The sequence below is a fragment of the Etheostoma spectabile genome, chromosome 16 (assembly GCF_008692095.1).
Source record: "Etheostoma spectabile isolate EspeVRDwgs_2016 chromosome 16, UIUC_Espe_1.0, whole genome shotgun sequence".
In the NCBI taxonomy this organism is placed as follows: domain Eukaryota; kingdom Metazoa; phylum Chordata; class Actinopteri; order Perciformes; family Percidae; genus Etheostoma; species Etheostoma spectabile.
This window is the reverse complement of record NC_045748.1, coordinates 5,324,083-5,337,692: the sequence shown is the minus strand read 5'-3', so window position 1 is coordinate 5,337,692 and position 13,610 is coordinate 5,324,083. Positions and strand designations below refer to the sequence as shown.

Genomic DNA, 13,610 nt, shown 5'->3' with positions numbered 1-13,610 from the left:
GAGAGACAGATGGAGAACACGACAGAGCTGAACAGAGAGAGAAGACAAAGACAGGAGGTTGTACATAACGGCTACAGCGAGGATTGATTAATATGGGCTATTAAGCTATAACACCGGATCATAGTCTAGTCCCTCTGGCCATATTACAGTGACATGATGGAGCGCCTGTATTAGCCATGGGAGAGTGCTAGTGATGCAGATAATAGCCATGTCCCAGGAGACCTGCACAGGGAATTAATGCTGCTGTCTGACACACAGGCATGGATGCAGACGCTCACAATGAAGCAAATGAGACCGAATCATTTACATACACACAGGCAGGAATGGATGCACATAGACACACTTACACATACAGGTACAGCTATAGAGAACACACAGATGAATAGACCTTTAATTGAACGTTAATTCCTTCTTTTGCTGACAAGAAATCCATGGTGATTCATGGTAAATGCATATGTACCCTATAACCCTATTTCATTCCTTTCTGTGGAAGGAATGAGGATTCTGTTATCTATACCTACACACACACACACTCTTTATAATTTCCTTGCAATTGTTCACCCTTTCAAAAAGGTTGCTGCTGATTCTGGCTACATTACAATTGTTCTCAATTCTGTACATATACATATCTGTATCATTTGAAATATTCTGATACTCGCGTAGATATTGTATGATTTTACTTTCTTTCTTTTTTTTTTAAACCCCTACAATGGGAAGAAATAAAAGCTTGTTTTTTGACTAAAAGAAGCCAACGTTCACATGTCAAATGCTGTCTTAACAACTGTAAGAACTAGCTGAAATTGCCTGGACCAAACTAAGCTAACTACTAACTGAACTACCTAAGTGTATACAAAGTAGTCATAAGTAGGGTACGATTTTCCGGGAGAGGCTGCGTGGGGTCTCCCCCTGTCTGGTCTACATATCTGTACTTCTGCTGACTTATGTATTATCCTCTGTGGGGACTATATATTATATACTTAACATAGAAGTATTTTAGTAAAGCGCTGTAATGTGAATAGTCAACAGCAATTGCTAATTGTATTTAGGCGCTACAGAGCTCCGGGATGCTTGCTACCAGCGGCAGGTGACTGTACGCCGGCTACAGGCACCGCCAGATGACGGTCCTTTCTGGAGCCATGGAAGTAGAGTTCAGCCAGAAAAAGTGAGCATCATGCAGCGACTACTTAAGTAGGAAAAAGATCATGGTTTGGATAAAGACACTCCAAAGGAACAAACAAGCATTTTCTGGGTGAAAAATATTTAGTTTTCATCGCAAAGTAAATTCCGCTCTCCGGCTTGTAAGCACTTTGTTTTCCATTGAATATTGAAGTGCATATTTAAGTGGTTGGCATGCCTGACCATGTGGCACTAAACCCATGGTACTGCAAGGGGAAGTTTTTATGCTTTCATGTTTTGTTTTGTTGTGACTGATCAAAAATCAGATTGCATTCTGGTTATAAGTACCTCCACCTTGACCTGTATAACACTGTATCTGTTACAGATTGCAGGGGATAGTGGACCCAAATGCAGACAGCAGGCAGGCAAAAGTTGAGCTTGAGGGTCTTTATTTGACCGAAAAAACAAGGTGCACACCAACAAAGAGAGTCCTGACTGTAGAGGGCAAAGAACTCTTACAAAATCTTCTGGGAAAAAAACAGAGCAGGGAATCCAAAAAAACCAAACGTAGGTCAAAAACCAGGAAACTTAGACAAAAGGAAATCCAGGGAGAACATGACAAGACGTGACTGACACATGGCAGTACAGGAACAAACACAAAATGATCTGACAAGAGACGACAGGAACACGGACCCTAAATACACTGGGTAACGAGGTAACAAGAGGCAGGTGACACAAGAGCTGGGAACAGGTGACAAACATCAGGCAGTCACAAGGCGGGATAACACAGGAAGTAAAGCAAGACGCACCAAAACAGAAAACTGAAACTGTCAAAATAAAACAGGAAACAGGGCAAAATACAAAATGAAATAACAAAACCATAACAGTAACAAGCTGCTTACACATTAGCGTTACAAAGTTTCAGTAGTAATGTTACACAATGTAAACCATAATGTGGTTTCATGCTGTCGTATTGGTACTTTTAATAAAGTAGAGGAACTGTATATTTCTACCACCGATGTCGATCAGAGCCAAAAAAGTAATGTGGTTTGATCCCCAGCTCTACTTGGTGTCATCAAAGGGAAGTGATTGGAATTTGTTTTAGTATTCTATTATAGTATTATGATTAATCTTTGTCTTTCCTCTGCCTCAGTGGGAGGAGATCGGGGAAGTAGACGAGGACTACGCTCCCATCCACACCTACCAAGTGTGCCGGGTGATGGAGCAGAACCAGAACAACTGGCTCCACACCAACTGGATCCTGACTGAGGGCGCCCAGCGGGTCTTCATTGAGCTCAAGTTTACCTTGAGAGACTGCAACAGCTTGCCCGGTGGGGTCGGGACCTGCAAAGAGACGTTTAACATGTATTACTACGAATCGGACGGGGCCGAGGAGGAAATGGAGGACGTAGAGATGAGAGATGGAACGGGGATGACTGAGGAAGAGGACAGGGCATTGAAGGAGAGCAGATACATCAAAATTGACACCATAGCAGCTGATGAGAGCTTCACCGAGCTGGACCTGGGGGACCGCGTGATGAAGCTCAACACCGAAGTCCGTGATCTAGGTCCCTTGACCCAGAAGGGTGTCTACCTGGCATTCCAGGATTTGGGAGCGTGTATTGCTTTAGTCTCGGTGCGTGTTTTCTACAAACGCTGCCCGTTTCTGGTGAAGAGCTTGGCCGAGTTCCCCGACACCATCCCGGGCTCGGAGGCCTCGCAGCTGGTGGAGGTAGTTGGCCACTGCGTCAATAACTCCCTGCCATTATATGAGCCTCCCAGGATGCATTGCAGCACAGAAGGAGAATGGCTGGTGCCGATCGGGAAGTGTGTGTGCCAGCCGGGATTTGAGGAAATCAACGGATCTTGTCAAGGTAAGAGAGGGAAGTTTGCGTGCTGAGTCGTGCTAAAACTGTAGTTGATTAACTAATGAATCCACTAATAATATGTCAGCAATTATTTTGATGATCAGTTAGTCATTTAAGTCAGTTATCAAACAAAAGGGGCAAAACAATTCTTAAATGTGAGAATTTTCTGCTTTTTACTTAAAATCATCTTTTTTAAGGTTTGTGGGTGCACGTGCGTGTGTGTCTTTGAGTTGCAATCTTTGTCCTATCTGGTTATTTTTATATCCATGCACTTGTTTGTTTTTAGTATTGTGTGCTTGAGTGAGATCTGTTTTATTCTTTCCCGAAGAGTGTTTCTTGCTGGTTGTGTTTCTCCCCAGCTTAGTGTACAGTATTCCCCCGAGCCCTGCAGCACTTTGCTGCTCTCACACAGCCTCGATTCTGCTCTGACTCAAGCCCAAATATTCCCACCGCCGACCTTAACTGCCATTACCACGGGCACCCAGGGCCTCTCTATTTTCTCTCCTTCACTCCTCTCCAATCTTCCTCTGTGCTGTCTTTATATTACTCAATTTTCAGACTTGCACAGCAGACTCTACTTGTGCAACCAAGATCAGCTCTGAGTGGCGTGGCGAAATATCACAGCGGTATGAAGCTGTGTGGTATAGAACGTTGATATGTGTGATTATTTGGTAGCTCTCGAGTGTTTCATCTCTTCACACAACACCCTACCAATCACATATCGGTCTCAAGCAATGAACAAAAAGATTGGTCTCAAATGCTCAACTACAAATGGCACACTCTTAAACAGTACATGTAGAGGTTTACCTTATCTTCTGCTTTTGAAATTTGAGTGTGCACATGCACTGTAATAAATCTGAATTCTATAAACAGAATAAAACAATTCCTTGTCCTCTTTAGTTTTACCAAAACGTATGTCCAACTAGCCACGGTTTCAGTATTAATAAACCATATACAGTACATTATTCCTGTGCCACAGAGCCTTCATGATTGCATACATTAGACTAGGACTGGGCGATGTGGAGAAAATCAGATATATTACTGACTAAATCCCTCTATGGAGATATTGCGACAAAATTGTAAAATTGGCAATTGGTGCTTTACCAACATATTTTGACAATTAGTTTTAAGTTAAATGATCATAAATAATGTGGATATAATGACTTAACTGGTAACAACAAATAATAGAACAGCTAGGTCTGGTAAATTCAGAAAATTACATCACTTTACTGTAATGCAACCTTGCAGACAACACTTACCATTTAACAGTATTAAGATTAAGAGACTATACTTGGTGTCCTGTCATGAAATCGATATATCAATATATTTCCCAGCCCAACATTGGACACAGGTTTGAAAGTGAGAAAAGGCTTGTTTGTGGTGTGCATCGCAACAGTGGTTTCAGGGAGTGCTTTAAAATTCAGATTTTCTGTTGAATTTGTCACACAGTGCCTCCAAGTAAATTAAAGCCTTTTAGAACCAGCACCTCTCATCTTGGCATTCAGTTCACTGTAATCTATTGTTAAGAGATAGCAGCTGTGTAATATAGAGTGCACCGTCTCTTGCTTAACTTCGTCAGACACGGAGTCTCTATGGGGATATCATTAGGAAATGCCTGTCAGTGTGCCACTGGCCTGCCTGGAGTCACACTGCCACAAATTGTACAGTCACCAGACTCACAGATAATCTATGTGGCTGACGAGGCTAAAAAAAAAAGCATTATGGTGTTCAGTAGGAATAGGAGTGCTGAATCAGTACTGTCTGTATCAGTGTTGCATAACAACCGGCTGTAGTCATGAGGATTCATAAACATCTATGGAATTTGTGCAGTTTATGGAAGGGACATCTTTAAGGATTATGTATTGTGCATAGCATGAATACTTTACTCAAAAGTTATGTATATGTGTGAACAGAATTACACAACATGTATAGTAGTTTTATTCCAAAAAATAATGCAATCTTATGACTTTTTGGGCACCTGCATTATTGTAAATCTGCTTTAGTTCTTGTCATGCTAATACTTATGATACAGAAAAACTGTAGACTACAGTTTTGTTTTCTCCAGTCTTTAGCATGCTAGCAGCCTGACTCGAGGGATGGCGAGTGACAGATTGACTGTCACACAGTTGGTTGGACGGAAATATCTCAACAACTTTTAGTTGGGTCGGCATGGATTTTGTACAGACATAAAAGGTCCCCAATGGCGTTGTCGATCTCTAGTTTTTCTCTTCCACCACCATGGGGAGAGCCTGAAATATCTGTCTCTATATGTATAACTGCTGGATGGAACATCATGTAGATAGTAACGTCTCCCTTTAGGATGATACTTTAACATGTCATCAAGTGCCATCATTATATTTGTCCAAATCTTTAGTTTATGACCTATAACGTTTATGACAATCCCATCAGCCTCATCTGTACTTTGTGTTTAGTGCTAATTAGCAAATATTAGCATGCTAAAATGCTAAACTAGAGTGGTGACCATGGCAAACATTATACCTGTTAATCTTTGGCATAGTATTATTGCCATTGTGAGCTTTAGCATGCTTACATTAGCATTAAGTCATGTCTGTATGTGCAGCCTCACAGAGCTGCTAGCATGGCTGGAGACTCTTAAGCTCGTTAGGATTCTTTGAAGTAAAAAGAAACATACTTTGATGGTGCCAACAGCAATACATTATGCATTGTATATCAGCTGCATTGATTCAGATGCATGTCGGTTTGTAGCACTACAAACTATGAAAATCACACAGCACAGAATCTGAGTTTACAGATGGAAAAGAGAAATTTAAATGCTTAGTTTACAAGAGTATATACGAGAATATGTGTTTTGTATGTATTCTCTTTAGAAATGTGGATATAGGCTATTATTAACAGTTTTTTCCCACTTTTAAATTGTCTAGATAGCATATAATGCTTAATATTTTTCACGACGTTCAAAAACCTGTATACCTAATTTGAAACTTTTCCATAGATAACAAAATAATGTGTGTAACAGAGAAGTGATTTCTGTTTGTGGAACTAGTGTGGACAGCAATGAAGAGTCTTTTCTGGTGTAGACTGAGGTTTAGAGAGACAGACAAAAAGTGGCATTTCCTTTGTACCCGAATACACAAAGGGGTGTGAGGGTTATTTTGACGATTCTGAGAACAAATCTGTCCCAACCACCAAGCATTGCAAGAAGCTGATAGAATGCTTCATTGCCTGTTTTCACCAACAAAGTTGCAGGAGGTTTAACTGATTTTCATTTTAATTAGTGCTCTGCATTCCATGAAGATGAAGTTGTGTGATATGCAGATTTCTTTCCCATTGGTTAAATGTTTGAATGAAAACATCTCCTGTGTTAAAAGGGAAATTGATTTTAAAATATATATATATACATGTTTGTGTTGTGGTCCATATGTACAGCAAAAGGGAGTAAACAAACTTAACGGTAAACTGTCCGATTAGAACACATTCCTGGCAATTAAATGAAGCTACAAGATGATTATTTTGTTCTCGCAGTTTCATATGCAGATGAGTCTGCCGGCCTTTGAACGTGTCTACAGAGAGAAACATGGCAGGATTTCCTCTCACTTAGCTTTGTAACCATATGTGTTCACTGTTCTAGCAAACACTTTTTCATGTGCATTTTACTCACCCACTGGATTATTAAGGGTTGAATTCTGTTTTTTGAGATGTTGAAAGAGTGCCCGGAGCCCATGCTGAGAGGAGTTATGTATTCAGTCTTTATATTTTTGGGGGATGGTTTTGGGTTGCCTATGAGATGTGGCGGTTCTGTGCATGTGCTGATCTGGATTTGAGAACCTGCACTGGGCATTTAGGTTCCAGTTTATTAAGTCTAGTTTGCCCTCTCTGTGAATGGCACTGGGCTTTTAAAAAGACATGAACGTTTTGTTTTATACCGCTTTTCAGTTAGTGCTTTAAGCATTTTGTCTCACTGTAGACTGGGAATCAATGGGTTGCAGGTACAATGGGAGAGAAAATGGGTAAGTCTGTGTGGATCCCGGCTGTATTAGCTGCCTAGTCGAGCATGATTTAACGAAGCCTTTGTGAATGTAGGACAGAACTCGTTACGGACCGCTCTTTGTCTTTTTCTTTCTCACATCTCTAGTTCTTTGTCTCCTCCCCCCCCCCCCCCCCCCCCCATCGTTCTCACTGGGTATTCCTTTTTCCTCTCTTTATTTCTCTCACTTTCTTTTCACTTTCTGTGCCTATATGTTCCTCCCTCTCTCCCTCCCTTTTCTTCCTTTTTAAGGCTGCCACCTACATCAGCACTCTCCTGTCTTTTACACTCTTGGCAGTGCCTCTCATTCCGCTCCCTGCTCCTTCTCCACTTTAAAGATCTGTCCATCTTCCTCCATCAACAATCCAATTCGGTTTTGTTTGCCCTCTCCTCATTCTCTCATACACACACACACACCACACACACACACACACACACACACACACACACACACACACACACACACACACACATCTTTCTCGAAAGTCTCGAAATCTGTATTTATAGACATCATTTAGCCAAAATACACCAGCACAGAGAAAGGGGTTTCCACAGTTCGGAAATACTGAAGAACGCTCTACAAAACATTGTCACTGAACAGTAACATCCATACAGGAATGCCTTGTTGGATGTGCTCCTATCGTCCAGCCTTTGTTTATTATTTAGTTCATATGACCTCATAGGATTAAAATGATCATATGTCCACAGTATTTCACTTTTAGATTTTATATATCAGTGTAGCAGAGTGCAAGATGCATGGCAAGTCAATGTATTTACATTCCGTCTTGTTATACTGGAGATATATGACATTGTGTCAGATGACATCTAAAGATATTGTACTGTATGTGGTTGCAGGAGATGGAAAGATGTAGGCACATCTTAGCTGAGATAATTGGTGATCGCCTGCAGCACTGTCAGCCCAGCGAGACTGAAGAGAGGGGATGGGGGAGTTGGGGAGTGCAACCATGGGTAGATGGATGGATAGACAGAGGATGGGAGGATTACGGAGAGGAGAAGTGATGGCAAAACAAGGGGACACAAGATAAATGGACGGTTTGTCACCACAGGGTGTGAGGGCAGAGAGACAGAGAGATGGATGAGTGTTGTTTCAGTGGTGATTGCAATAGACGAAGGATAACTGAGGATAGAAGTGGGCAGATGGATCAGGAGATAGATGAGGAGGAAGGGGGAGGGGATTATAGATTGAGTTCAGCCTCGCAGATGTGATTTGGTATGAATGAAAACCAGAAGAACTGTGGAACTAACGGCTGAATGGAACATTGGAGTAATGTATGGATTGAAAGTTGGATTCATGGAATAAGATCTGAATGGTTTGGATATTATTCAGGATATGACTTTTGTTTGGAACATAAGAAACCCAGCTATTGATATCATTCTGTGCATTGTTTTCACCCAATGTATGCAATTTCTTTGAGTTTTGGGTTCTATGAGCAGTTTAGAAAGAACTAAGTTTGTAGTCTGGCTGCCAGGCTTCTTCATCTTATTGTCAGTAATGGAAGATGAGAACAACAATGCCATACTACAAACACATTTTAATATATACAGTACTTTCAGCATCTATAATTTATCATTGTATTTTTTCATTTAATGATTCATTTTTTATTTAATTATTTATTGAACTTCTAGTCAAATTGAGTTGAGGATGTTCCAGCACTATGGCCCACGTTGACCAGAAACCTGGCACTCTCATCCATCATCTCGATAGAAGTCAGGTTGGTCATACGTAGTGTAAGAGATTTCTAGAACCAGGAGATGATGGTTGCATGTGCAAAGAAATTCCATCAAAACCATACATTTATAAAACATTAAAATCAATGGTACAGTAGGTTAAGGACGTGAAGGAATACTTTGAATGATGGGATTTGGGTTAGAAAAAATGTTGCTGTATAAATGAGAATTAAGGGAATATAAAAACATGTCCAAAGGATAGATTAAAGGGAGTGTTGGCTAAAATAAGGGTTCATTGATTGAAAGAATAATGGCATATGAGCTGAGTGAAATGTTGTAATCATAGTAAAAGAGCTAAGTGACACACTTGGATGATGGAATAAGGGATGGGTTCGATGTTGGAATAATGGAATAAGTGCTAAATTGGATGTTGGAAAGATGAAATAAAGGCAGAAAGGAGTTCTGGGATTGACAGCTTTGATGTTTGGAATTCGGCTGCACTGAATTCAAGTGACAGTTGAAAAGACCCGGAGGTAAAAGATGGGCAGCGAAGTCGGGGGAAGAGAGAAGGGGAAGTTGGGGGAGGGTAGGCAGAGAAAAGGGAAAGGATGACAGTAGTTGAGGATTACAAATGAAAATGAGGACGACTGATAGTATCATCAATTAAAAGCACTGTATGGGATGATGAACTGCCGCTCACTGATAAAAAATAATAAAACCACAAAGTATTTTGTTCCGCGAGTGTCGTCTAAGTGTGTGAAGGGAAGAGCTGGATTCCCCTTGACAATACTTTGTTTCAGTGTCTAGGGCTCCCCTGATGTTCCTCTGTGTTTGCCTGCCTGTCAGACGTCACTGCAGCATATGTCAAACTCAAACTGGTCATGGTGGTGGTGGTGCTGCCATCAGAAACTGGCGTAGTAATGTGAGGAAGCTTTCTCCATTCTCCCTTGAGGGACTAATGGGATATAGCGAACGAGCGGCTGGTTGGCTTGTGGTTGATGGTGACAAGGGTATTACAGTAGCTTGCACAACACAGAGATATACACACGATCGTGGCGGCATCTGCCATTTAATATGATTACCCACCATGTGTGCTGATAAGGATCTGAGTTCCAACACCTCCTTGCAATGGGTTGCTTTGTTGCATAATATTTGATTAGTTATTATTTGATTATTTTAATTTTTGTGTTGTGCAAAAGAATTAGCACACAGGATTTACAAGACACAGTTGTAGATAAAGACATCTTCCAGTAAAACACATTCCAAACCAAAAGAAAACCAACCTTTTTTCTTAGCTCCACTGCCATGGGTGCAAAAGTGCAGCCTAAACTTGCAGATGCTAATTGTGAATCATAACTATTTGAACTTGAATGAAATCCCATGTCACATTTTTGCTCCCGTTTCTTTTGCCGCATTTCTTTTTAAATGTTATCATCTGAGTTATCAGTATTCCGAAAGCCTTACTCATCCCTGACTTGCTCAAGAAACAGAACAGCATGGTGAATGACATAAATCCACAAGGGGCAGGAAGTCTCTTTTGATTCCATCATCTCCTGAAATATGAATTGACTGGATTCATTGCAGAAAGAGTCACCATTCATGTTTTTAGATCCTGTTCAATTAGTAGCTGCTACATGGCTTCTTTTACAACACTCTCTCACTCAGTCCTCTCCTTCTGCATCGTTCTCTCTCTCTCTCTCTCCTCCATCTTCCTCTCCAGCCCCCTCTTCATCACCCCATCATCTCAACGTGGTGATGCTGTCATGACAACTAAAGTGCTTCCTGAGTGCTTGTTGGGTAAACTGACTTTCCCAGAAGTGCTTCCTCCCTTTTACCCTTCCCCCTGCTAACATGCAGACACATTCACATGTGGTTAGCTATACTTGTGAGGACTCTAATCGACACAGTACATTGCCTAGCCCCTATCTCTAGCCATAATCAACATAACTAGGTGACTAACTCCATTTGCCCTTAATAAAAGCCTAATTTTAACCTTATAGCCCTAAAACCAAGTCAACCCCCCTCCCCCTCCTGCCAACATCTCTCTAAAGAAATGTGGGCCAGCCACAATGTCCTCGCAAAGATATATGTACACACAAACACACACATTCTTGCAGTCCGTGAAATATTAATACAATGCTTCGTTCAGCAGAGCCAGCTTCTTTCCATGAAAGCCTGGTCGTCTCTAGAGTCCCAGTCAGCGGCCCAGTGTCCTGTTGGATGGACTGGTCAGACTGGTAGTTGTGAACACTCCGGATGCATTTAGGTCAGTCGAGGAGTTTCCCAAATGATACCGTTTATGACACAATTCACAGCAGTTACGCAATGATGACTTGTTTTCCTCGAAGAGATGATGGGGAAGTTGAAATGCATGCACACTTATATTAAGATGCAGCAGACTTTATGTATCTGAAAGATGTATTTAATTCCGCAGATATTGAGATTAGCAAAACTGCCCGTATGTACAGGACATTTATTGTATATAATTGTTGTAGCCCTGGCACCCTCCTCACTTTAGGAAAAAGCAGTATGAATTTGTGATTTTTCTTTGATATTGTGAAACATAAAGACACCCAAGCATTAAACCATGGCTATACATTTCAAATTCAGATGCTGGAGAGAACAAAACAATTGTAATTTAAAAATGTCTGTAAATGTCTCTAAATTACCTGATCATCTCTACAATTTTTATACACACACCACACATGCAAAGTTATAAATATGTACCCCGAAACACAAAAGTTCCGCATAGGTGCTTGTTTTTAAATGGGTCAAAACAATGTCATTCCATTCCCAACCAATTTCATGCACACACGTTTCTCCCATATATCTGACCTGAACCCCACCTCCATCACATGTCTCAGGAGTGTTGTAATGGCACTACGATCCTGACCTTTGGACACTTAATGTGTGGGTGCTTGCAATTTGGGTTTGCAGTTGTTGGCCCTTTGCTGGGGAGTGCATTAATCAAGTAAATGAAAATGCTGAAATGGTAATAATATGTAGTCCGGTGTCATTGTTATTAAGAATAACTTGACACTTGATTCAACTTATAATGTATTTCTAATGTTTAATCTACCCCACTAGACTTTGACTGGAGCAATACATTGATTTATGTTCGATAGCCATTGTGACCTGCTCGACCTCTTGGTTTTTGCTTGTGGCCTGAGAATAAGTAGATGCTGAACAATGACCTCCTCTGCCACCCAGCAGACAGGAAAATCCCATTGACTGGATTGTATATTGTTATGTTATTATCTTCTGGCTTTGTTTGTGTTCACACACATTTATACACAAATATGAGCATGCATCGACCCATGGACATATGCACACATGCAGAGGCGGGCACGCAAACACAGAAGTTCAACAATAATGCATGAAGGTATGACAGCATCATTCATGAACACACACACTGTGTTTATGTTCCTTGAGGCCAGTAGCTCACTGTGGGACAAATACAGGAAGAGGATATTTACTGTGTTTCCTTGCCTGATTTATTGGTTCACAATACTATGTGTTTACAACATATGCTTTGTATTGAAACTCAACCATACTTTTTTTTTGTGTGCTTCTGCTGTCAACGTTTACTTTCATGTCAACTCTGCTGAATGTGTGCACAGTTGGAAGAGGGACAGGAAAGATGGAAATATAAGTGGATGTTACGTGCAATGTGAGCCATTTGGCTTTTTGTTCTCATTTTGTCTGACTGTAAAGTTCTGTTAGATATTCAGTGGTGGACCGTATAGTAGTGTAATTAGCAGTGTTGTAGTCAAGACCACCCAAACCCACCCAGAGTAGACTATATCAAGACCGAGACAAGACCAAGACCAAGGCATGGTAAGACCGAGTCAAGAACAGACCACTGAAAACTACAGTGTATATACACAACTAGCTAATATGTATAGCTGATATTTGCTAGATCCCTTTTTTTTTATTTTTGGAGAGTTTTGATTCTGTGATTTTTATTATTTGTGTTTTAGTAATCCATTTTAATACATTACGTACACATTGGAATCCTTGCTGTGTCTACGCCCATATAAATGAATTTAAATCCAATGTTCTGTTAATACACATTATGGGGCCCTTAACTTTAACTTATGTTTATCCCCCCCCATACCCCCCCAAGTATGTCTCTCTCCCTCTGCCTTAATCGCTTACTCCCTCTAATCCCACCAAACGACAGCCAGTCATATAAATCAACATGTTTACAATGAAACGTTTCCAATTAAAGAGGACCCTTGTTAAGAAGCATCAACGGACACCGCTGGATCCTTAATTGCCCGGGATACCAGTGTGTGATGCATATTAATTACGTATTAACCTCACAACAAAAACACACACACACACACACACACACATATGCATACAGGCGCATTAGTGTGTGTTGCATATTAATTACCTATTACCCTTTGTGCTGTGCATTAAGTGCTGCGTGGCATTAGAAAGACAGCTTGCCCAAGGGCAACACACACACACACACACACACACACACACACACACACACACACACACACACATACACTTATACCACCATCGCTGTCTATTCACATTGCATCAACAATGAGGGATGAGCCAGTTCAGTCAGCCAGCCATGACCATAACTAATCTCACCACAGCAAGTGTGTGGGTGCCTGTGTGTGCTTGGATATGAAGATGTATATGTGAGTGGGTGCGTTCCTATTTAAGACATATTAACAAGTGAGGCACCTGATCCAAAGATCTAACCCCTGCCTGTCCTTGCATCTGGAGACGTTTTATTGATGTCCATCTAACATCTAAGATGAATAAGAAAGAGATTTCCAAATTGTACATATAAAAATACATAGTTAAGCAGGTAAAACTGTGTGGGCTTGAAAATTGAGCTGCCTGCGGTGGTGTGGTTAAGACTCTTGACCACATTTGCTCCATATAGTATATTTCTTTTATGTTGG

General features: G+C 40.9%; 1 protein-coding gene across 1 annotated transcript in view; it reads left to right on the top strand.

The window, feature by feature from the left end:
* LOC116704262 (ephrin type-A receptor 5-like) overlaps window positions 1-13,610 on the top strand; it is a 71,007-nt gene that overhangs the window by 14,928 nt on the left and 42,469 nt on the right. The window contains 1 exon segment of the mRNA XM_032539584.1: window positions 2,270-2,990. Within this exon segment, the coding sequence (XP_032395475.1) occupies window positions 2,270-2,990 (721 nt within the window).